The following is a 21,410-nucleotide window of genomic DNA, read 5'->3' as shown; positions in this document are numbered from 1 at the left end:
GGTTTTGCAGCAGACCATTTTCTGGTTGAAAGTCTGATGATTTTTGCATGCAGAATTTGATGTAACTCAGTCTGATTATAGAGAGGCCTATGCCTAAAGACTTTGATTCTTGTCCCTGAAGGAGCCAGAATGGAGGGGTACAAAGACACTTCCAGGAATTCAGTCTTTGCCATAATAGGCTCACTCACTTCATACTCACTCTTTACTAGCTCCAAAATAGACACTGTAGTCCTTGCTTAGCTTCCAGGGTGAATTCTAGGACGTATTCAGCTTCTTGCTGTGTTCAAAAGTAATTTTGAGAGGTAATTTGCCATTATTCAGATATTTTACAAAAGGTGAGTAGCTTAGAGGCAAACAACTTATTTCATCCCTACAACTTTGAGGATTTCTTTAACCCCAAATGTCTTCTTCCAGCTCAGAAATAATGACTAGTAATTTCTTTACCTAAATTCTTCCTACCCTACAGAAATTGGCCCACTATTATGTTAGACGCAGCTCTTTCATTGTTGAATTCTACAGGGTCAGTAAATGATATTTAAAAAATATAGGCCTATTTCATATGGTAAGAGTATGTTTAGTTTTATGAGAAACTGCCAAGCTATCTTCCAAAGTAGCTGCATCATTTTTTCATTCCCACCAGAAATGAACGGCAGTTCTTTTGCTCCACATACTTGCCAACGTTTGGTGTTGTCAGTATTCTGGATTTTGGCCATTCTATTAAGTCTGCAGTGGTACCTCATTGATGTTTTCATTTGCAATTCTCTAATGACATATGATGATGAACATCCTTTCATATGCTTATTTGCCATCTATAAATCTTCTTTGGGGAGGTGTCTGTTCATTGCCTGCTTTTTAATCCGATTGTTTATTTTCTTATTGTTGAGTTTTAAGAGTTCTTTGTATACTTATAGCAGCATTATCAACAATAGCCAAACTATGGAAAGAGCCCAAATGTCCATTGACTAATGAATGGATAAAGAAGATGTGGTATATGTCTACAATGGAATATTACTCAGCCATCAAAAAGAATGAAGTCTTGCCACTTGCAGGAATGTGGATTGAACTAGAGTCTATTATGCTAAGTGAAATAAGACAGAGACAAATACTATATGATCTCACTCATATGTGGAATTTAAGAAATAAAACAGATGAATATATTGGGAGGGAAGAGAGAGGGAGGGAAACAAACCATAAGAGACTCTTAACAATAGAGAACAAACTGAGGGTTGATGGAGGGAGGTGGGTGGGGGATGGGCAGGTGGGTGATGGGGATTAAGGAGGGCACTTGTTATGATGAACACTGAGTGTTGTATGTAAGTGATGAATCACTGAATTCTACTCTGAAATCAATATTGCACTGTATGTTAACTAACTAGAATTTAAATAAAATCTGAAAGAAAATGGAGAAAAGCAGAAAAACCCAAAAAGAGTTCTTTGTATATTTCAGATAACAGTCCTTTGTCAGATTTTTTTGTAAATACTTTTTCCCACTCTGGATTATCTTCTTATTCACTAATTGTGTTCTTTGCAGAGTGGAAATTTTAATTTTAATGAAGTTCAGCTTATCAATTATTTCTTTCATGGATCTGGCCTTTGATGTTTTATCTGAAGTCATCTGCATACCCTAGGTCATCTACATTTTCTCCTATGTTACACTCTAGGAGTTTTATAGTTATACATTTTTCATTTAGATATGTGATTTTGAGTTAATTTTTGTGAAAGGTGTAAGGTCTGTATCTAGATCCATTTTTTTGACATGTAGATATCAGGTTGTTCAATACCATTTGTTGAAAACTATATTTTCTCCATTATATTGTCTTTGTTCTTTTGTAAAATATCAGTTGACTATATTTATTGGGTCTGTTTCTGAGCTCTCTATTCTGTTCCATTGATCTGTTTTTTTATTCTTTTCCCAATATTACAGTGCCACGATTATTGTAGCTTTAGAGTAAGTATTAAAGTCAGGTAGGGCCAAGTCCTCTGACTTTGTCCTTCAATATTGTGTTGGCTATTCTGCATCTTTTTCTCTTCATATGAACTTTAGATTGAGTTTGTTGATATCCACAAAATAGCTTGTTGGGATTTTCATTGAGATTGCACTGAATCTATAAATCGAGTTGGGAAGAACTGACATCTTGACATTACTGAATCTTCCCATCCATAAATATGGAATATACCCAGATTTGTTTAGTTCTTTGATTTTGTTCATCAGAGTTTTGTAGTTTTCCTCATATAATCTTGTCCATATTTTGTTATATTTTGCCTAAGTATTTCAGTTTGGGGGGCACTAGTGTAAATGAGAATGTGTCTTTAATTTCAAATCCTGTTTTTTCATTGCTGGTAAATAAGAAAGTGATTGACTTGTGTGTGTTAACCTTGTGCCCTGCAACCTTGCTATAATCACTTTTTTGTTCCAGGAGTATTTTTTTTTTATTCCTTTTTGGATTTTCTACTTAGATAATCATGTCATCTACTAAGACAGTTTTATTTCTTCTCAATCTATACCTTTTATTTCCTTGTTTTTAACTTACTGCATTAGCTAGGAGTTTCAGTACAATATTGAAAAGAGTGGTGAGGTGTGAACATCTTTGACTTATTCCTAATCTTAGTGGGAATGCTTTGAGTTTCTCACCATTAAGTATCATGTTAGCTGTAGATTTTTGTAGATTCTCCTTATCAGATTGAGGAAATTTCCCTCTATTCCTAATTTGCTGAGAGTTTTTATCATGAAGGGGTATTGGATTTTGTCAAGCGCTTTATCTGCATCTATTGATCTGATCATGTGACTTTTCTTTTTTAATCTGTTGATGTCACAGATTGCATTAATTGATTTTCAATATTGAATCGGCCTCGTATGCCTCAGATGAACCTCACTTGTTCATGGCGTATAATCCTTTTTATACATTGTTGGATTTGATTTGTAATATTGAGGATTTTTGCATCTGTGTACATGAGAGAAGTTAGTCTGTAGTTTTCTTGTAATGCCTTCATTTGGTTTTGGTATACTGGCTTCAGTGAACCAATTAGGAAGTATTCCCTCTGCTTCTATTTTCTGGAAGAGTTTATAGAGAATTGGTATAATTTGTTCCATAAATGTTTGATAGAAATCACCAATGAACCATCTGGGCTTGGTGCTTTCTCTTTTGGAAATTATATTGATTATTATATTGATTCAATTTTATAAAAAGATATAGATTGTTTATTTATTCTTGTGTGACTTTTGGCAGATGGTGTCTTTTAAAGAATTGGTCCATTTCATCTAGGGTATGAGATTTGTGGGCACAGAGTTATTCACAGCATTTCTTTTTTTGTTTTTGTTTTTTCTTTTTTTTTTTTTTTTTTTAGATTTTATTTATTTATTTGACAGAGAGAGACAGTGAGAGAGGGAACACAAGCAAGGTGAGTGTGAGAGGGAGAAGCAGCCTTCCTGTGGAGCAGTGAGCCCGATGTGGGGCTCAATCCCAGGACCCTGGGATCGTGACCTGAGCTGAAGGCAGACGCTTAACGGCTGAGCCACCCAGGTGCCCCTCACAGAATTTCTTTATTATCCTTTTAATATCTTGGGATCTGTAATGATGCCCTCTCTTTTGTTTTTGATACTAGTAATTTATGTTTTCTCTCTTTTTTTCCTTAGTTAGACTGGCTAGAGATTTCTTGACTTTATTGGTCTTTTTAAAGAAACAATTTTTGGTTTTATTTCCTCTATTAATTTCCTGTTTTTGATTTTATTGATTTCTGCTCTAATTTTTATTTCTTGTGTTTACTTCATATTTAACTTGCTTTTCGTTTTCTAGTTTCCAAAGGTGGAAGCTTAGCTTATTGATTTTAGGTCTTTGTTCTTTCATAATATTTGAATTTTAATGCTATAAATTCCCCTCTAAATACTTTCACTGTGTCTTACAAATTTTGATAAACCGTATTTTCATTTTCATTTAGTTTAAAATATTTTAAAATTTCTCTTAAGATTTCTCCTTTGACCTATATGTTACTTAGGAATGCATTGTTTAATCTCCAAGTATTTGGGGGTTTTCTAGTTATCTTTCAGTTTTTTAATACTAGTTTAATTCTACTATGGTCTCAGAGCAGACTATTGTATGATATCTATTTTTAAAAATGAGTTAGGGTATATTTTATGGCCCAGAACATAGTCTATCTTAGTGACTGTTCCAAGTGAGCATGAGAAGAATGTATATTCTGTTGTTGCTGGATAAAGTAGTCTATAGATGTAGATGATATTCAGTTGATTGATGGTATTGAGTTCAACTACAGTAGTTTTCTCTTACCTGCACTTTCGCTTTCCATGATTTCGGTTATTTGTGGTCAGCCGTGACCTGGAAGCAGATGATCCTCCTTTGCTGTATCATCAGAAGGTCAATAGTAGTCTAACCCTATGTCACAATGCCTGTGTCATTCGCCTCCCTTCATCTCATCATGTAGGCATTTTATCTCACATCTTAACAAGAAGGATGAGTATAGTACAATAAAATATTTTGACAGAGTAAGGGACCACATTCACATAACTTTTGTTACAGGATATTGTTATAATTGTTCTTTTCATTAGTTATTGTTGTTACTCTCTTACTCTGCCTAATTTATAAGTCAAACTTTATCATAACTATGTATATATAGGAAAAGCAGTACATATAGGGGTTTATTACTATGCATGGTTTCAGGCATCCACTGGGGTTCTTGGATCATATCCCCCACAGATAAAGGTGAACTACTGCATGTCATTACTGATTTTCTGCTTGCTGGACCTGTTCATTTCTGCTGAAGTCTCCAATTATAATAGTGAGTTCATCTATTTCTCCTTGAGTTCTATCAATTTTTGCATTACATGCCTTGACACTGTTGTTAGACACGTTCATATTAATACTCATTATTTCTTCCTGGAGTAATGATGACTTTGTTATTAGGTAATGCTCCTCTTTATCCCTGATAATGTTCCTAGGTCTGAAGCCTGCTCTGTCTGAAGTTAATATAGCTACTCCTATTAAAATAGCTTCCTTTTGATTAGTGTTAAAATGGTATGTCCTTCTGTATCTTTTTACTTTTAACCTCTATGTGTCTTTATATTTAAAATGAGTTTTTTTGTAGACAACATATGCAGACAGTCTTTGTTTTTTAATTGGTATATTTATACCATTGAAATTTGAAGTAATTATTGATTTGTTGGATTAATATTTACCATATGTGTTACTGTTTTCTATTTGTTTTCCTTTTTCTTTGTTCCTTTTTTTTTTCATTCTTTTTCTGCTTTTGTGTTTTTGTTTGTGTGTGTGTTTGTTTAGAGAGGGAGAGAGAGATGGGGGTGGAGAGGCAGAGGGAGAGGAAAAGAGAGAATCTTAAGCAGGCTCCATGAGCATGGAGCCTGATATCACAACCCAAAGATCATGACCTGAGCCAAAATCAAGAGTCAGACATTTAACCGACTGAGGCACCCAGGCACCTCAACTTCTTGTGGGTTTTTTCATCCACCTTTTTGGTTTTAATTTAGTATTTTATATGATATTTTTTCCTCTCTTAGCATATCAATTATGCTTTCTTTTTAACTTTTTTTAGGATAAAAATGTTTTAGGGAAATGGTTTTCCTAAATTAGACATATTATTGCTATTATTATTTTGAACAAATTGTTTTCAGTTAGATAAAGAATAGAAAATTTAAAGTTTAGATTTTACTTTCACTTAGTCATTCTCTGATGCTCTTCCTTTCATTATGTCAATCCAAGTTTCTGCTCCTACATCATTTTCCTTCTCCCTTTTAACATTTCTTGCAAGGTAAGTCTACTGGTAACAAATCAGTTTCTCAAATTCTCTCAAGTATATATTCCTTTATTTTTGAAGGATAATTTTACAGCATACAGAATTCTAATTTGGTGGGGGTTTTTTTTCTCTTAACACTATTTCACTCCATTCTCCTCTTCCTTGCACAGTTTCTGAGAGGAATTGAATGAAATTCTTGTCTTTGCTCCTTTATTGATAAGGCACCCCCTTCCACCAGGCTTCTTTCAACAATTTTCTTTATCTTTGTTTTTCTGTCTTTAGCTTTTATCCTGCTTATTGTTCTCTGAGCTTCCTGGATCTTGTTTGGTGTCTGACATTCATTTGGGGGAAATTCTCAGTCATTATTGCTTCAAATATTTCTCCTTTTCCTTTCTCCGTTTCTTTTCCTCCTTGTATTCCCATTACCCATATATTATACTTCTGTGGTTTTCCGATAGATCTTGAATAGTCTGTTCTTTTTTTTTCCAGTCTTTTTTCTCTTTGCTTTTCAGTTTTAGAAGTTTCTATTAATGTATCATTAAACACATTCTTTCCTCAGCTGTGTCCAATCTACTGATGAAACTATCAAAGGTATTCTTCACTTTTGTTACAGCATTTTTAATCTCCAGCATTTCTTTTTGTTATTATTTCTTAGAATTTCTACCTCTCTGCGGTGCCTGCGTGGCTCAGTAGGTTAAGCTTCTGCCTTCGTCTCGGATCATGATCCCAGAGTCCTGGGAGCAAGCCCCGCATCGGGCTCCCTGTTCAGTAGGGAGTCTGCTTCTCCTTCTCTCTCCACCCCTGCCCCCCCCCATGCTGGCGCACTCTCTCTCTCAAATATATAAATAAAATCTTTAAGAAAAAAAGAGTTCCCATCTCTCTGCTTGCAGTACCCATTTGTTCTTGAAAGTTGTCTACCTTTAACGTAGTTGTTTTAAATTCAGTCTGATCATTCCAACATCTCTGTATGGGTCTGTGTTTGGTGCTTGCTCTGTCACTTCAAATTGTTTTTTGCCTTTTAGTATGCTTGTAATTTTTTTTGTGGAAAGGCAAACATGATGTACCAGGTAAAAGAAACTGTGGTAAACAGGCCTTTAGTATTATAGTGGTAAGACATGTGGGGCCAGGGAGGGCAGTCTATAGTTCCATGATTAGGTCTCAGTCCTGGGCTTTGAACTGCACAAGTACTTCTCATTTCTTTCACCCCCTACATGGTACATCATGGTTAAAGGGGAGCTAGAGTTGGATATTTCCCTTCTCCCAATGGAAGACTACAGCAGACTAAATTTGTTCCCTTCCCCCTAAGTGGTTTGCCTCTGAAAAAACCACAGTAGGTTAGGCTCTGGCAAAATAATTTCTCTTGAGGGCAAACTGCTAGAACTGAATGCCCTGGCATATTTCAAAATGGTTACTTTTTTTCCCCCCACTGAGGAAGCACAAAGGTCTTTTTCTCCAGTCTTCACCTCGAGAACCTGATAGAGCTCCTGTAGGTAAACTCACAGAAATGTGCTTCCCTCCTACATGCCTGGGTCCCCCTAGAATTTTTCTCTCAGCTTGTTCACATGGAGGTTCCAGCAATTCATCAATTACAGTTCACGTGTTCCTCCCCCAGCACTGGTTCCCATGGCGGGTTCTGCTCCATGAAGTTGTGATTCTCTGTATTCACCTGTCTCTTCAAATTTGGGGGCAGTGGTTTGCCCTGTGACCTCACTTCTCAGAGGGATCTAAGAAGAGTTATTGATTTTCAATTTGTTTGGCTTTTTACTTGTGAGAATGGAGCATGACCTCTAAGCTCTTTACATGCCAGATAGGAAACTGGACCTATCCTCTACCTTTTTAAGAAAATGCTTTCTTTCAGCTGTCATCTTTAAAGAAGCATAGACTGACAGATTTTCTGAGGCCATGAATGGACAGGCTTTAAAAATATTTTTTTAAAAAAGAAGCCATTGATTTATGTTAATATTTGTACTCCTCTCTAACATGCTTGTAAATAAAAAAATTTTAACATCTGCTATGAGTCATGAGGCATAACCACCTCTACTGACTTGGAACATTTTCATTTTCTACCTGCAGCTCCTCTCTTGCACTTTAAAAACTATGATGTGGATATAGCCCAGAAGTGGAGTAAAGGCCCTTTTAATTACCCAGATCTACATTTCCTGTTAACTGCTTTTCACTCTGTGTGAGGGTCCCTACATGCAGAGATTTCTGAAGGGAGGAAATTAAACCTTTCTCACTGGGGAAAATTCAGCTCTTAGAAAGTGTTTAATGTTGCTGAAGTTGAACATGGACTTACTGTTATTAATAGAAAAATTGCTAATGATTATAATGTTTCTCAGCATTTCATCAGACTTTCTCCCTTTGGCAAATCCCTTTGAAAATCAGAGTGGTTGTTGATACTCCCCAAAACACTTCTGTGTTGCACTCGGAAATGGTTGTGCAACTTTTCAACATAAAAAGTTCCTTGAACAGCAGTTTGGATATTTCTGTTCGCAATTGTCTCCCTACTGGAAATTTTACATAAGAATGACGTATCTGTTGAAGAGAAACATAAGTAATTGGTATTTTTTTTTCATTAACTCTCAGTATATGGTGAGGGTCCATTGGATCCAGTTTTAGTTTTTGAGTTTCGTTTTTATGAGTTTTAACTACACATACAGGTTGATACTTCATCATGACTTTTATTGTTATTAGCGAGCTTTGAAAGAAAAAGGAGAAAAAAATTTAGATACAATAGAATTTATTCTGTCTTGTAATTATCATCAGGGCCCTTTTATAAATTTGAAATAAATTATGAAATTTCAATAATCTTTCAATAATCTTTTAAATTACTCATCAGTTTATTTCCAACTATGTTAAAAAGCATAAAACAAATTATTGAAATGGTAGAGTGATAGAATCACTTAGCAAGATGATATAGTAGTAAAACGTATCATCAGTAAACTATTTTTGCTGGTATTCCAAAGGTTAGATATTTCTGTCTCTCTCTCTCTCTCTCTCTCTCTCTCTCTCACTCACACACACACACACACACACACAAACACATACACATACACACATCTCCAGAATGTCTTTATTAGCTAAAATGAAAGAGAACATTGTTGATAATCTATTCGCTATCAGACATTTTTTTAAGAACTTTATATAAATTCTATTATTTGAATCTCACAATATACCAATAAGGTAATAATTCATTATTCCTGGTTTATCAATAAAGAAACTAAAGGCCTGAGAACATACACAGTGTTTTATATCTTACACTGTCTAGTATAGTACCTTATACCATGTAAACATTATATATATTTTAACTAATAAATTATATTAATTTTTCAGGTAAAAATGTATATTTAAGATCCATATAAGATTTTGAATAAAATACATGTACATTTTTAATTATAAAAAAATATTGAGCAACTACTGCATATAAAACATGGTCCCTGCCTTTAAGGCACATTCTAGTCTTGCAGAGTGCTTAGACATATATAGAAGTAACCATAATACAAGGAAGAAAGTTCTGTGTCCTGGGATGACTGGACTGGTTTTGCAACAGAGGTGGTTATTTCCCCGAGGTGGAGGAATCATCTGTGATGGTAGATGGTCTTGTATATTCATCAGTGGGGAGAAAAAGGGTATTCCAGAAGAAGGGATTCCACGCACACAGCTGAACATAGGAAAGAGGGCAGTTTACATGGGGCCAACTAATTATAGGTATAAATATAATAACCTGCTTCTCTGAATTTCTGTGTTTTATGCCAATAATTTGTTTCTTACTGCAAAATTTGCTTTTAGATAGCAAACATTTATTCACTCTTATATTCATGGATGTTTATTCTTTTTGTTAGTTTTACATGTTCGTTGTGAATTATAGTCGCATATTGATAAGTTTAATTTCTGTGTGTTTTTCTTTAATGTTAGATGTAGTCCTAAAACCTTAATACTAATGTCCATAGCTCTGTTTGTTTTTCATTACCATAATATTAAGGTTAATAAAACAAATGTATGAGTAAGTATTTATGTACAATTCATTTAGTTGGAATTCTACATTGAACCCATTAAAAATCCAATTATTAATTATTATTGCCAATAATTTTTACTAATTCACACACAGGTTTGCATAAATCAAAATAATATCTTAAAATAATTTTCTGTATTCTGTTTGGCTGTAGTCCTCTTTTGTGTTGAGTGTTGCTTAAGTGTCCCACATGGAGGCAGCAGACATAATAGAGACCTGCCGTCAGATGGGTCTGGCCCCACTGCTTGGCCTCAGACATGGTATTTAGCCTCAACTTTCTCAGCTGTAAAATGGGGATGCACTACATACTTTGCAAGATTATCATGAAGTTTCAATAAGATATTGTCTATGTAAAGTCTTTATCCCGTATCTGGCATGGAGTAGATGTTCAAGTAGAGGTCTCTAGGATTTCATTCCAGATCCTATATACTTCAGAGTACATAAGCTGACCAGACCCTAGAATAAGACACACTATATTCTAACTCGAGAACATCCAACCAACCAGATTTAAGGGTGGAGGTTTGTCAGATAAGTGTATCAATCCCTAATGCTATTATTTTGGATTATTTTGTTCTACTCAACTCTGGGAAGTTGAGTTTGTTGGCATTTTGATCAAAAGAACCATTAAAAACACGTATTACAGTATGAAAAAGTAGAAAATTCTAATTGTATAACATTGCACTTATTTAAACAGGAGTGTAGGCATTTTTTGAAGCAGCCATACTTTATTATCTTACAGATAAATCCAAAGCAGATGGCAAAGTTGCTGTGGTAGCCAAGAAAAGGGTAAGATCATGTTTCATTATATAAAATATGCAGACTTCAAATTCCGTTTGATTAAAGCTATTTTTAAAAGAAAATTGAATTAATATTTAAAAGCAAAATGACATATAATTAGTTTTTTCTTCTAGATGTTGGTTGAGTATATTTTTCCTTATTTAGGTTGACACTAGAAATTTAATATTTATGATTACTTATATCAGTGTTATAGAATTATCAGAAATATAAAGTTAACAAGTTAGCAATTGCTTTTATTTACATTGTATTTCACGTACGTACTTTCATATACTAAAATATTTTTTGTGTACCATGTTATTAGAATGTGTGCAATCTCGTGGAAAATTTAAATAATTAAAATCCACAGCTTAATATGGACTTTACCTTGAAGTTGAGAATAATATCAGCCATTTATATCGATCTAAACCTAGAATCTTTTAAATAAAATTTGTGCAGTCAATAGCATTTTAAAAGAATTTTAAAAATTTAACATGTCATTCTGTATATTGTATGCAGGGAGTTGTTTAACTACTTATTGTCAAAACTATGATTGGGATAGGATGACCTTGACATTTTCCTCAAGTGACAGTATTCTTAACAGGACAGTACTTAAAAAGAGAAAGACCCAATGTTTAAATCAAATTCTTTTAGACAAATAGTATATTGATGCCATATGAAAAAGAATTGTGATTGAAAGGAGAGCCTATCCCTCTAGTATTTCCTGTGTTGAATGGTGGGGTTGGGGCAGGGTGGACCCAGGGAAGGTTGAGTGTAACCCGGCAGAATGGAAAAAATGTTGGTCACAAACCTATAGATGAACAGGCCACGGGGTAAGCATCATTTTTGTATTCTGAGTATGTATATGTCATGAGTCCTTTGATTTTTGTATTATTTATTTATTTTTATCATGAGTCCTTTTAAAATCTGATTTTGTTTTACCCTTTTGCTTTCTGACTTGTAAAAGTATTCTGTACTTTTCACTGGCTAAATAATGTGTTGTACCTTTTGCAGAAAGGAATTCCATATCATAGAAGACAAGGTTGCCTTTTAAAAAGAAAGGAAATAGTACTTGTGTGTGTCTGACCGTTTAGAAAGGAACATGTGAGATAGTGCAGGATTGTTAATGTGCGTGGAATTGTTTATTTTAATCTCTGCTAAAGGATAGTTAGAATCAAAAATGATAAAGGTAATAATAACTAACATTTCTATATATTGCTTTATTTTTACCAGTGATTTTCAATGACTGTGGTACTACTGTCTCTAGGACAGTGCTATTTAAAGTGTGGTCCGTGGACCAGAGCTAGTCTGTGAACTATTTATTATTGGTCTGTAATGAGACAAAAGCAAAAAATGACAGGAACCATTTAGAAACTTGTATAGTAATTTGACAGAGTCATTTTTGTCTGTTGACTGTAATGATAAAATGGAACTTATATTTTGTGTTTATTTTCTATTTCACTTTTTTCTTAGTAACTTATTTTTAATTGTATAGAAGTATAGGTCTTGGGTGTACTGGGGGCAAAACTGGTCCTTAAACACATAATTTAAGAGACACTGCACTATGTGTCTCGGAGTGTGTTAGGAATTTGTGGAAGTGTCTTGGGCTACAGTAGTTTGGGGGAATACAGGGCATTTTTGGGGGCATAGTTAAGGAAACTAGGTATCTAGCAATGCATGGAACAAAACCGTATCACAAAATTGTCCAGCATCTGTCATGATTTTCGAATGTGCTGCTAGACTCAACAAACTACAGATATACAGTTGACCCTTGAACAACACAGGGTTGGGGCACTGACCACTACAGTCAACAACTCATGTATAACATTTGGCTCCCCTAAAACTTAACTACTAGTAAGCTATTGTCAACCGAAAGCCATAATAAAAATGTAAACAGTTGATTAACACATATTTTGTATGTTATATGTATTATATATATACTGTATTCTTACAATAAAGTAAGCTAGAGAAAAGGAAATGTTAAAATCATAAGGAAGAGAATGTACATATACAATTCTGTACTGTAAGAAATCTGTGTGTAAGTGGACCTATGCAGTCCAAACCTGTGTTGTTCAAGGGTCAACCGTGATTGTGTAGTGATTTAATACAAAATAATACTGAAATATAACATTTTAGACAAAAAGCCAAGGAATTTCGAAGGCTTATTATAGAGCAGGAAACTGAAATGAAATAAATACACTGTTCTCAAAATTACTGAATAATTTACTTATTTTCTACTCAACATATTGTAACATATTTAACTACGTATTTAGCCATAAAGAGCAGAAGTGCAATTACTGAGATACCATGGAAAACATTTACAAATCTGAAACAGGAAATTTGAGATGACTTTTAACAGTCTTAAAATCAAATATTACTAAATTGACAGATAAGTGAAATGTATTGATCTCTTTGAATTATAAAAAATAAACATTTAGAAATATTTCATGATATTGCTACCCTTATATATTTGTGAACACTTTAGAATAATGCTAAGAAACCTATTACAAATATTACATATTGAAATTATTTTTAGATAGCCTGTTATTTTCCAATCTTACTCTGATACTGTCCCCAAAGTCTACCTTAAAATTCTTTATTACATAAGATATAATAGAAGATATTATTGCTTCTTTTTCTAATTTATTATCAAGATAGTCGTCCTCGGGGCACCTGGGTGGCTCAGTCGATGCGGTGTCCAACTCTTGATTTCAGCTCACATCATGATCTCAGGATCATGAGGTTGAGCCCCGCGTCAGCCTCCACACTCAACATGGAGTCTGCTTGAGATTCTCTCTCTCCCTCTGCTCCTCTTCCAGCTTGCACTCTCTCTTTTTCTGTCTCTCTCTAAATAAATAAATAAAATCTTAAAAAAAAAAAAAAGACATTTTTCCTCACATATTACATTATGGTCAAGTTCTTTTCAAGTACTAGAGACTGAATGTGGCCCTGAAGTGTTATGGGATTTCTGTGATATTTCGTTACTAGGTCATCTCATGTCATAGCACACAGAGAATTATTTCCTCTATAGGGAATTATTTTGCCAAACTCTTTTGGGAGAATATAATACTTTACATTTTCTATGCTTGGGCAATCTATAATTTATTTTGGAATATTATCTCTCTTTCAATTGAGATTAGTTTCTTTTCTTTCATTATATAAAATGTCTCATCCATTACTACTTAACTTAAAAGTAGTTTCACACCCTCGCCAACACCTGTTGTTTCTTGTGTTGTTGGGAATGCAAACTGGTGGACCCACTTTGGAGAATAGCATGGAGATTCTTCAAAATGTTAAAAACAGAACTACCCTACCATCTGGCAATTGCACTACTAGGTGTTTACCCAAAGGATACAAAAATACAGATTTGAAGGAATACGTGCACCCTGATGTTTATGGCAGCATTATCAACAATAGCCAAATTATGAAGGAGCCCAAATGTCCATCAACTGATGAATGAATAAAGATATTCATTCAAAATCATAAAAATTCATAAAAATATATATATTTATGTATGTATACACACACACCGTGGCATATTACTCAGCTATCAAAAAGGATGAAATCTTGCCATTTGCAATGACATGGATGGAGCTAGAGTGTATTATGCTAAGTGAAATAAGTCAGTCAGAAAAAGACAAATACCATATGATCTCACTCATATGTGGAACTTAAGAAAGAAAACAGATAAACATATGGAAAGGGGAAAAGAAAAAAAAGGAGAGAGGGACTCAAGCAATAGAAGACTCTTTTTTTTTAAGGATTTTATTTATTTACTTGAGACAGAGAGATACAGAGAGAGAGCATGACCAGGGGGAGAGGTAGAGGGAGATGGAGAAGCAGACTCCCTGCAGAGACAGGAGCTTGATGTGGGGCTCCATCCCAGGAAGCTGGGATCATGACCTGAGCCAAAGGAAGATGCCCAACCATCTGAGCCACCCTGATGCCCCAATAGAAGATTCTTAACGATAGAGAACAAACTGAGGATTGATGGAGGGAGGTGGGTGCAGGATGGGCAGATGGATGAAGGGTATTAGGAGGGCACTTGTTATGATGAGCGCTGGGTGTTGTAAGTGATGAATCACTGAATTCTACTCCTGAAACCAATATTGCACTGTGTGTTAGCTACCTAAATTTTAAATACATAAAAAAAAGAAACGCAGATAATTTCCTACAGTCTAGAAGAGAAGTCAGATATGTAAATTAGTAATAATAATATAAGAATGAATAAAGTATGGGGACCCTGGGTGTCTCAGTCAGTTAAGCATCTGCCTTCGGCTCAGGTCACAATCTCAGGGTCCTGAGATCGAGTCCCGCGTTCGGCTCCCTGCTCAGCAGGGAGTCTGTTTTCCCTCTCCCTTTGCCCCTCCCCCCACCATGCTCTGTCTCGCTCTCTCTCTCTCTCTCTCTCTCTCAAATAAATAAATAGAATCTTTTATTAAAAAGAATGAATGAAGTATGTCTACAATAAAGTTATATTAAGTTAAAAAAAAAAGTAGTTTCTGTTCTTATGTCCACCACTACTTGTGTTGGTACATTTTTCTATAGATCCTGTATAGATTGACTTTATCCAAACTTATTTATTCATAATAGGGATGACTGGCATCTACCTTACTGATTTTGTCTTCAAATGTAGTTGTTCTCAAGCATACACATATAGAAATGCATTTTTATTGTATTATAAATATATTTTATTTCTCTTTTATATTAAAGTTATAATATTTTGAAATTATTCATGTAGTCAGATATATTAATTATGTTATGGGCTACAGTTGCTATAACAAGGAGACTCCAAATTACAGGGAGTCATACAAGGTAGAAGTTTATCTCTCTCTTTATTGTATACTTGACCAAAGGTGAGCCAATGATTCAGGGTGGGAGGAGTCTTTGCCCCACAAGATCATTTAGACTCCCAAGTTTTTTCTGTTTTATTGTTATGCCAGCCCCAGGGTGTGGTCGTAATCTATATGGTCAAAAGTTGATGTCACTATCACATCTACATTCTGGCCCATGAAAAGAGATAAAGTGGTAAAGGAGTGCAGACAATTAGCTGAACAAGAAAACGTGAACTTGAAGCTGCACGTGTCATTTCTCTGACATCCCACTGGCTAAATTTAGTGATATGGCTACACCCAGTGGCAAAAGGAAGGAGGGGAATGCAGCTTCTAACTGGATCAGTTTAGATACTGGGGTTACAGTTAGTGGTCTAAGACTTTCATTTAAGAATAGAGAATGGGGGGCTCCTGGGTGGCTCAGTCATTGAGCGTCTGCCTTCGGCTCAGGGCATGATCCTGGCGTTATGGGATCCAGCCCCACATCAGGCTCTTCTGCTAGGAGCCTGCTTCTTCCTCTCCCACTCCCCCTGCTTGTGTTCCCTCTCTCGCTGGCGGTCTCTCTCTGTTAAATAAATAAATAAAATCTTAAAAAAAAATAGAGAATGGTATGTTTCAAAATAGTTCTTATAAAAGGGAGTGGTTACGTCTGATAGAGCTAAGAAATACTGAGATAGATTGCCTTGTGTGACCCTTAAATACCAGTGGGAAATAGGTAATATCAAAGTTGTTCTTACAAAGAAACCTCTCGCAGGGTTACTAAGTGATTAACAGGAGAGGCAGAGCCAGGGTCGGGTTCCAGTTCTGATGGTCCATAATACCACAGCTTCTTTTAACATTTCTTTGGCTTTTTAAATCCCTTTACTATCTTTGAGATACCAAATCACTTTTTAGTATCTTTTTAAGTAGCTGAATCACTTTGTATATTCGACTCTTAAATAATCATGAACTTCATCCTTATGAACAGGCACAATCCCAGCTTTAAAACAATTCTTCATTAATGCAGTACTTTCAGATTACAAAGCATTTCCACAAACACTGTCTTTCACTTCAGATGCTTGGGAATAAGGCCTGACAGACATCATCATCATCACCTTACAAAGGAGATCATTTATAGTTAGAGAAGTTAAAGAATTCACCATAGCCGCACAGTGCTCCTTAGGTACTTTTATTTAATATTAGTTTTCCTTAGTTCTTATTAAAGTATTAGCAAGCTAGTCCTATTAGAGTTTGAGTGCTAATTTCACCTAATAAAGTAGTTTTTATTTTTCTATACATTTTAGATCTATGGATATTGAAGATACTATGTTTTTTAAATAAAGATTTTATTTATTTTAGAGGAAGTGAGAGTGCAAGTGGGCAGAGGGGCAGAGGGAGAGGGAGAGAGAGAATCCTGAGCAGACTCCGTACTGAGCTCGGATCCCAACGTGGGGCTCCGTCTCATGACCCTGAAATTATGACCTGAGCCGAAACCAAGAGTCAGATGCTTACTTGGTGGAGTTCCCCCAGGCACCCCTGAAGATAGTATTTTTTAAAGATAGAACTGTTTTATATGGAACTCTATATGTGGACAAGAGGAACCTGTTGGTGTGAAAGCAAAAGGTAATAATAATAAGAATTATTATTATTATTATTATTATTATTATTATTATTATTATTATTATTATTAAGGGCCCGCTAAGACCAAACATACACATGTTACTTCATTTGATTCAACAACAGTTATGTTAGAGAGTCAGTGTTGTCTCTGGTTCCTGAATGAAGAAAATAGTCATAGGGATGTTCATCACTGCCAAAAATTCAATACAGAGATGAATGAAAAAAAAATAAAGTAATTGGCTGTACAGCTCCTTATCCTGGGTTGCAAATCTTGGCAGTCTATTTTATTTATTTATACATATGTAAACAAATGTGTATACCTACATGTATGAGTGTTTTGTGATTGTCTTGTTTTTACAACAATGAGATGTGATTATATGTTATTCTATAGATTTAACTACTTAGGCCAGCAGATACAGATCTGTTTTTAACCCTCCACAGAGCATACGGTAGCAGATATATCATAGTTAGTCAATCAGCCCTATATTGATGAATGCATGGGAGTTTTCAAGTCGCGGGTGTGGTTTGATATTGCTACATGCAGTGCTTTCATAAACCTCCTTGTACATATCTTTCAATACTGATGCCATTATTTTTATAGGATAAATTCCTCACATGGGCTTGATAGATCAAAGCTAACTAGTGTCACCTGCCTCCCTTGAAGCATGGAAGGACCTTGAGGAATAAGTTGTCTGCATTACGTGTTGGCCTGTGCTGAGTTGCACTGGCAGGTGCTGCCGCCTCTTTGAACCAAGATGAGGAATGTTGCCACCTTGAATACCATTGCTAAGTGCCTACTAGGAATGGTGCTTCTTGGGTCAAGTAGAAGAGCTCTAAGTGCCTCTGTCATTCCCATAGGTCCCTTCTTTTAGCTTTTCAGCTGCATGTGGCTACCCCTTAAGATAGAGGCAAATAGTATTAGGTACACACACCTTTTCACCTGACCACCACTCTGCCCAGTGGAGCAGGCTGAATGAAAGAGTGTCTGAGTCCTACTTGAAAAAAAGGAAGGGGAAGATCTAGATTGTCTCTAAGTCCCTTTCTGCTCTAATATTCCATGAAATATTTATAACAGCCCAGTAAGTAATTTCAGAATGTCAAAGAACTTGTGCAGACCAGAGTGAATATCTGGGTCAGTTGGCCCTAGAAATAATGAAATGAAAGAATAAAAGGAAATGGGTGGAGTAGCTGATGGTGTTGCCTGTTACAGATTCTGAGAGATGTTTGGATATAAAAAATATTCAGGAAATAGCCTATTGTGGTGGAAAGAATAGAAACTTATGAATGAGCCAGATCTGCCTTCAAGGGGGGCTAGTTCTGCTACTTAGTTCCGTGACCTTAGGCAAGTTAACGTCTATGAGCCTCATTGGTTTAATCTGATTTGGGAACCATAATAATTACCTTGTATGATTGTTATAAAGGTAATATGAAAAGCAATTATAATAGCATAGAGTTTACTGTATTTTAGTAGGTGCTTATTTAATAAATGCCTAGTACTTTTCTAATTTCTCCTTTTCTAATTTCTAAGAAATAGGAAGGATTTAAGAATATTTAAAATTTCAGACTTAACCATAGCATCATAGTTCTATTAGATAAGATTATGTAAAAGTCTCTTTGAAAGTAAGTCCCATATTTTAATCATCATTTAGTTTTTTCAAAGTAATATAATAACATATTTGGAGGACAGAATTTTTTTTTAAAGATTTTATTTATTTATTTGACAGAGATAGAGACAGCCAGCAAGGGAGGGAACACAAGCAGGGGGGGTGGGAGAGGAAGAAGCAGGCTCATAGTGGAGGAGCCTGATGTGGGGCTCGATCCCATAACGCCGGGATCACGCCCTGAGCCAAAGGCAGACGCTTAACCGCTGTGCCACCCAGGCGCCCCAAGGAGGACAGAATTTTTTAGATCATCAAAAATCCATCCCCTTGATTAAAAATTTTTAATTAATGTTATGCATTTGTTTACAGTTATTTCTATATACATGTCTATTTGCATAGTTTTAATCATTGAGTAATGTGCTGTTAATGTTTTCATTTATGTATTATATCACAAATCTTTTCATGTTGTTTTACGGTTCTTACTGCTTTTAAGAGTTGTTTTTTTTTTAATTAGTGAAGTAGCATTGTGAGAAAACAAAAAAAGAGCAGATACAAATTCAGTTATGAAAAAAAAAAAACACTGTTACTAGTTTCATATACTTTATGCATGTATAAATATATTATTATATGTGCAAATAAATGTTTATGGATAAACAAAATATATTTATATGTATAAAGTATATATACTTTATTAACATAAATGGAATGAATTAAACATTACTTTTTTCATTCAGTAGTATATTGTGGGCATCTTCTCAAGTCAGAGGTCTACTAGATCTAATCTATTTGCATAGCATATCTTTTTATAGAGTTTCTTCATTTATTGAACACTCTGCTGGCCATTTAGGTTGATTCTGGATTAGCAAGATTATAAATAAAAATGCAGCAACATCATTGTACATAAATCTCTTTAAATGTTTCTGTAAATATTTCTACACTAAAAATTGCTAGAAGAGGACTTGCTGAGTCAAAGAGTAGGCACATTTTAAATTTTGCCAAATTGCTAAACATCTCTCATCCAAAAAATCCCCCAACATTATTGTACGAATTACAATCCTGTTACTAGTGTAAGGGAATATCTAGACTGCCTTAATTTGCCAACTCTAGCCATCACCAGTCTTTTTTCTTTATAATTTGTTTTATTTTATTTTTATTATAAATTTATGTAATACATGCTAAGGAAAAAATACCAAGGGTTACGAAAGTGTGTAAAATGGAAAGTTCAAGTCATTTTCTTCCCTCTTGTTATCCCACCTATAACATTTCACTATTTCAAAATCTGGAAATAACCATCCTTATAACTTTTGCACATTTGTGCAAAACTTTCAACAGAATAATTCCTATAAGTGAAATTGCTGGGGTAAAGGATGTGAGTATTTAAAATCTGGTTATATATAAGGAAAGACTGAAAAATTGTTACATATTGAGGGAAACTAAGGAGGTGTAACAACCAAATGTAATGTAAGATCCTAGTTTGGGTCCTGAAACAGAAAACGGACAGCAATGGGAAAACTGATCAAATTTGAATTAGGTCTTTATTCGCTTAATGGTTTTGTAGCAATGTTAATTTCTTGTTTTGATAATTGTACTATGATTATGTGTAATGTTAACATTCGGGGAGGCTGGGTGAAGAATATATGAGAACTCTTTTGAGCTATATATGCCAATTTTTGTAAATCTGAAATTATTTCAAAATAAAAGTTAAAAATTCCAGTCAAGTATTGGCAGATTCCCTTCAAAACAGCTATATCTGAGTACTCCTACCAGTGCTTTTCCTACTCTCTTGCTAGCTTTAGATAGCACTAATCTTTACATATTTGCCAATATTTAAAAGGAGATGTAAAATAACATTGTTATTTTCATTTGCTGCTACCTATTTTTTTTTTTTTTTACTTTAATGAGGTTGAACAGTTCTTTTTTTAAAGATTTTATTTGTTTATTTGAGAGAGAGAGAGAGAGCACGCACAAGCAGGGGCAGCAGCAGGAGAGGGAGAAGCAGGAAGCCCGATGCAAAGCTCCATCCCAAGAACTCAGGATCATGACCTGAGCCAAAGGCAGACATTTGACTGAGCCACCCAGGTGCCCCAAGGTGGAGCATTTCTTAATGTATTTATTGGACATTGTATTTCTTCTGAAAGCTGCCTATTTATGTCCTTGCCTGTTTCTTCCATAGGCTGCCTTCTCTCTCTCTCTCTCATTTTTTTTTATTGGATTGTAGGTGCTCTCTTTAGTATTGATTGTTAATATTTTGTTAATATGCTGCAAACATTTTCTCAGTTTTCCTTTTTTGTAGTTCTTTTGCTGTACTTATATAGTAAAACTTCTTTTTCTTTTAGGATTTTAGAGCTTTTGTGACAAGCTTAAAAGACTGCCCTTTCATTAAAACAAAATATTTTGTGATTCATTTACCCTTTCTTCTATTGCTGTTGATCACACTTTGATGAAAATCTCCATGAATATTGCTTCCTTTCCCACCACATGTTTGGTTTCCTTCCAAAACCTCCCAGTAGAAGGATTCCTGGGACAGTAATAGGAACAGGTCGGGTTGTTCACTCTCACCAGCAGTGCACGCAAATGCCACAGTCATCGACAGATGTTATCACGTAAAGATGTTGTCGCTAGTGTACATCATACTTTGCTGTTTTAAGTTGCATTTCTTTGTCTTGAGGTAATAAATTGAGTTCTTAATATTTTTTTTGCAAATTTGTATGAACATTTTATATGCTAGTAATGAAGATACTCATTTTTTGTCATCATTTCAGTATATGCTTTTCCCAACATATTGCTTGCTTTTCCATTATTTTTTTTCTGGAAATAGGGAGGTTAAAT

General features: G+C 34.9%; 1 protein-coding gene across 2 annotated transcripts in view; it reads left to right on the top strand.

The window, feature by feature from the left end:
• ZCWPW2 (zinc finger CW-type and PWWP domain containing 2) overlaps positions 1-21,410 on the top strand; it is a 140,190-nt gene that overhangs the window by 82,802 nt on the left and 35,978 nt on the right. For both annotated transcript variants that reach the window (XM_045774482.2, XM_045774484.2), the window contains one exon: positions 10,515-10,561. In XM_045774482.2, coding sequence (XP_045630438.1) covers positions 10,515-10,561 — 47 coding nt within the window. The remainder of the gene's footprint in view (positions 1-10,514; positions 10,562-21,410) is intronic.

Source organism: Ursus americanus, chromosome 20, assembly GCF_024610735.1.
Source record: "Ursus americanus isolate L20-20 chromosome 20, mUrsAme1.1.p, whole genome shotgun sequence".
NCBI lineage: Eukaryota > Metazoa > Chordata > Mammalia > Carnivora > Ursidae > Ursus > Ursus americanus.
This window is presented reverse-complemented; position numbering and strand designations above follow the sequence as displayed.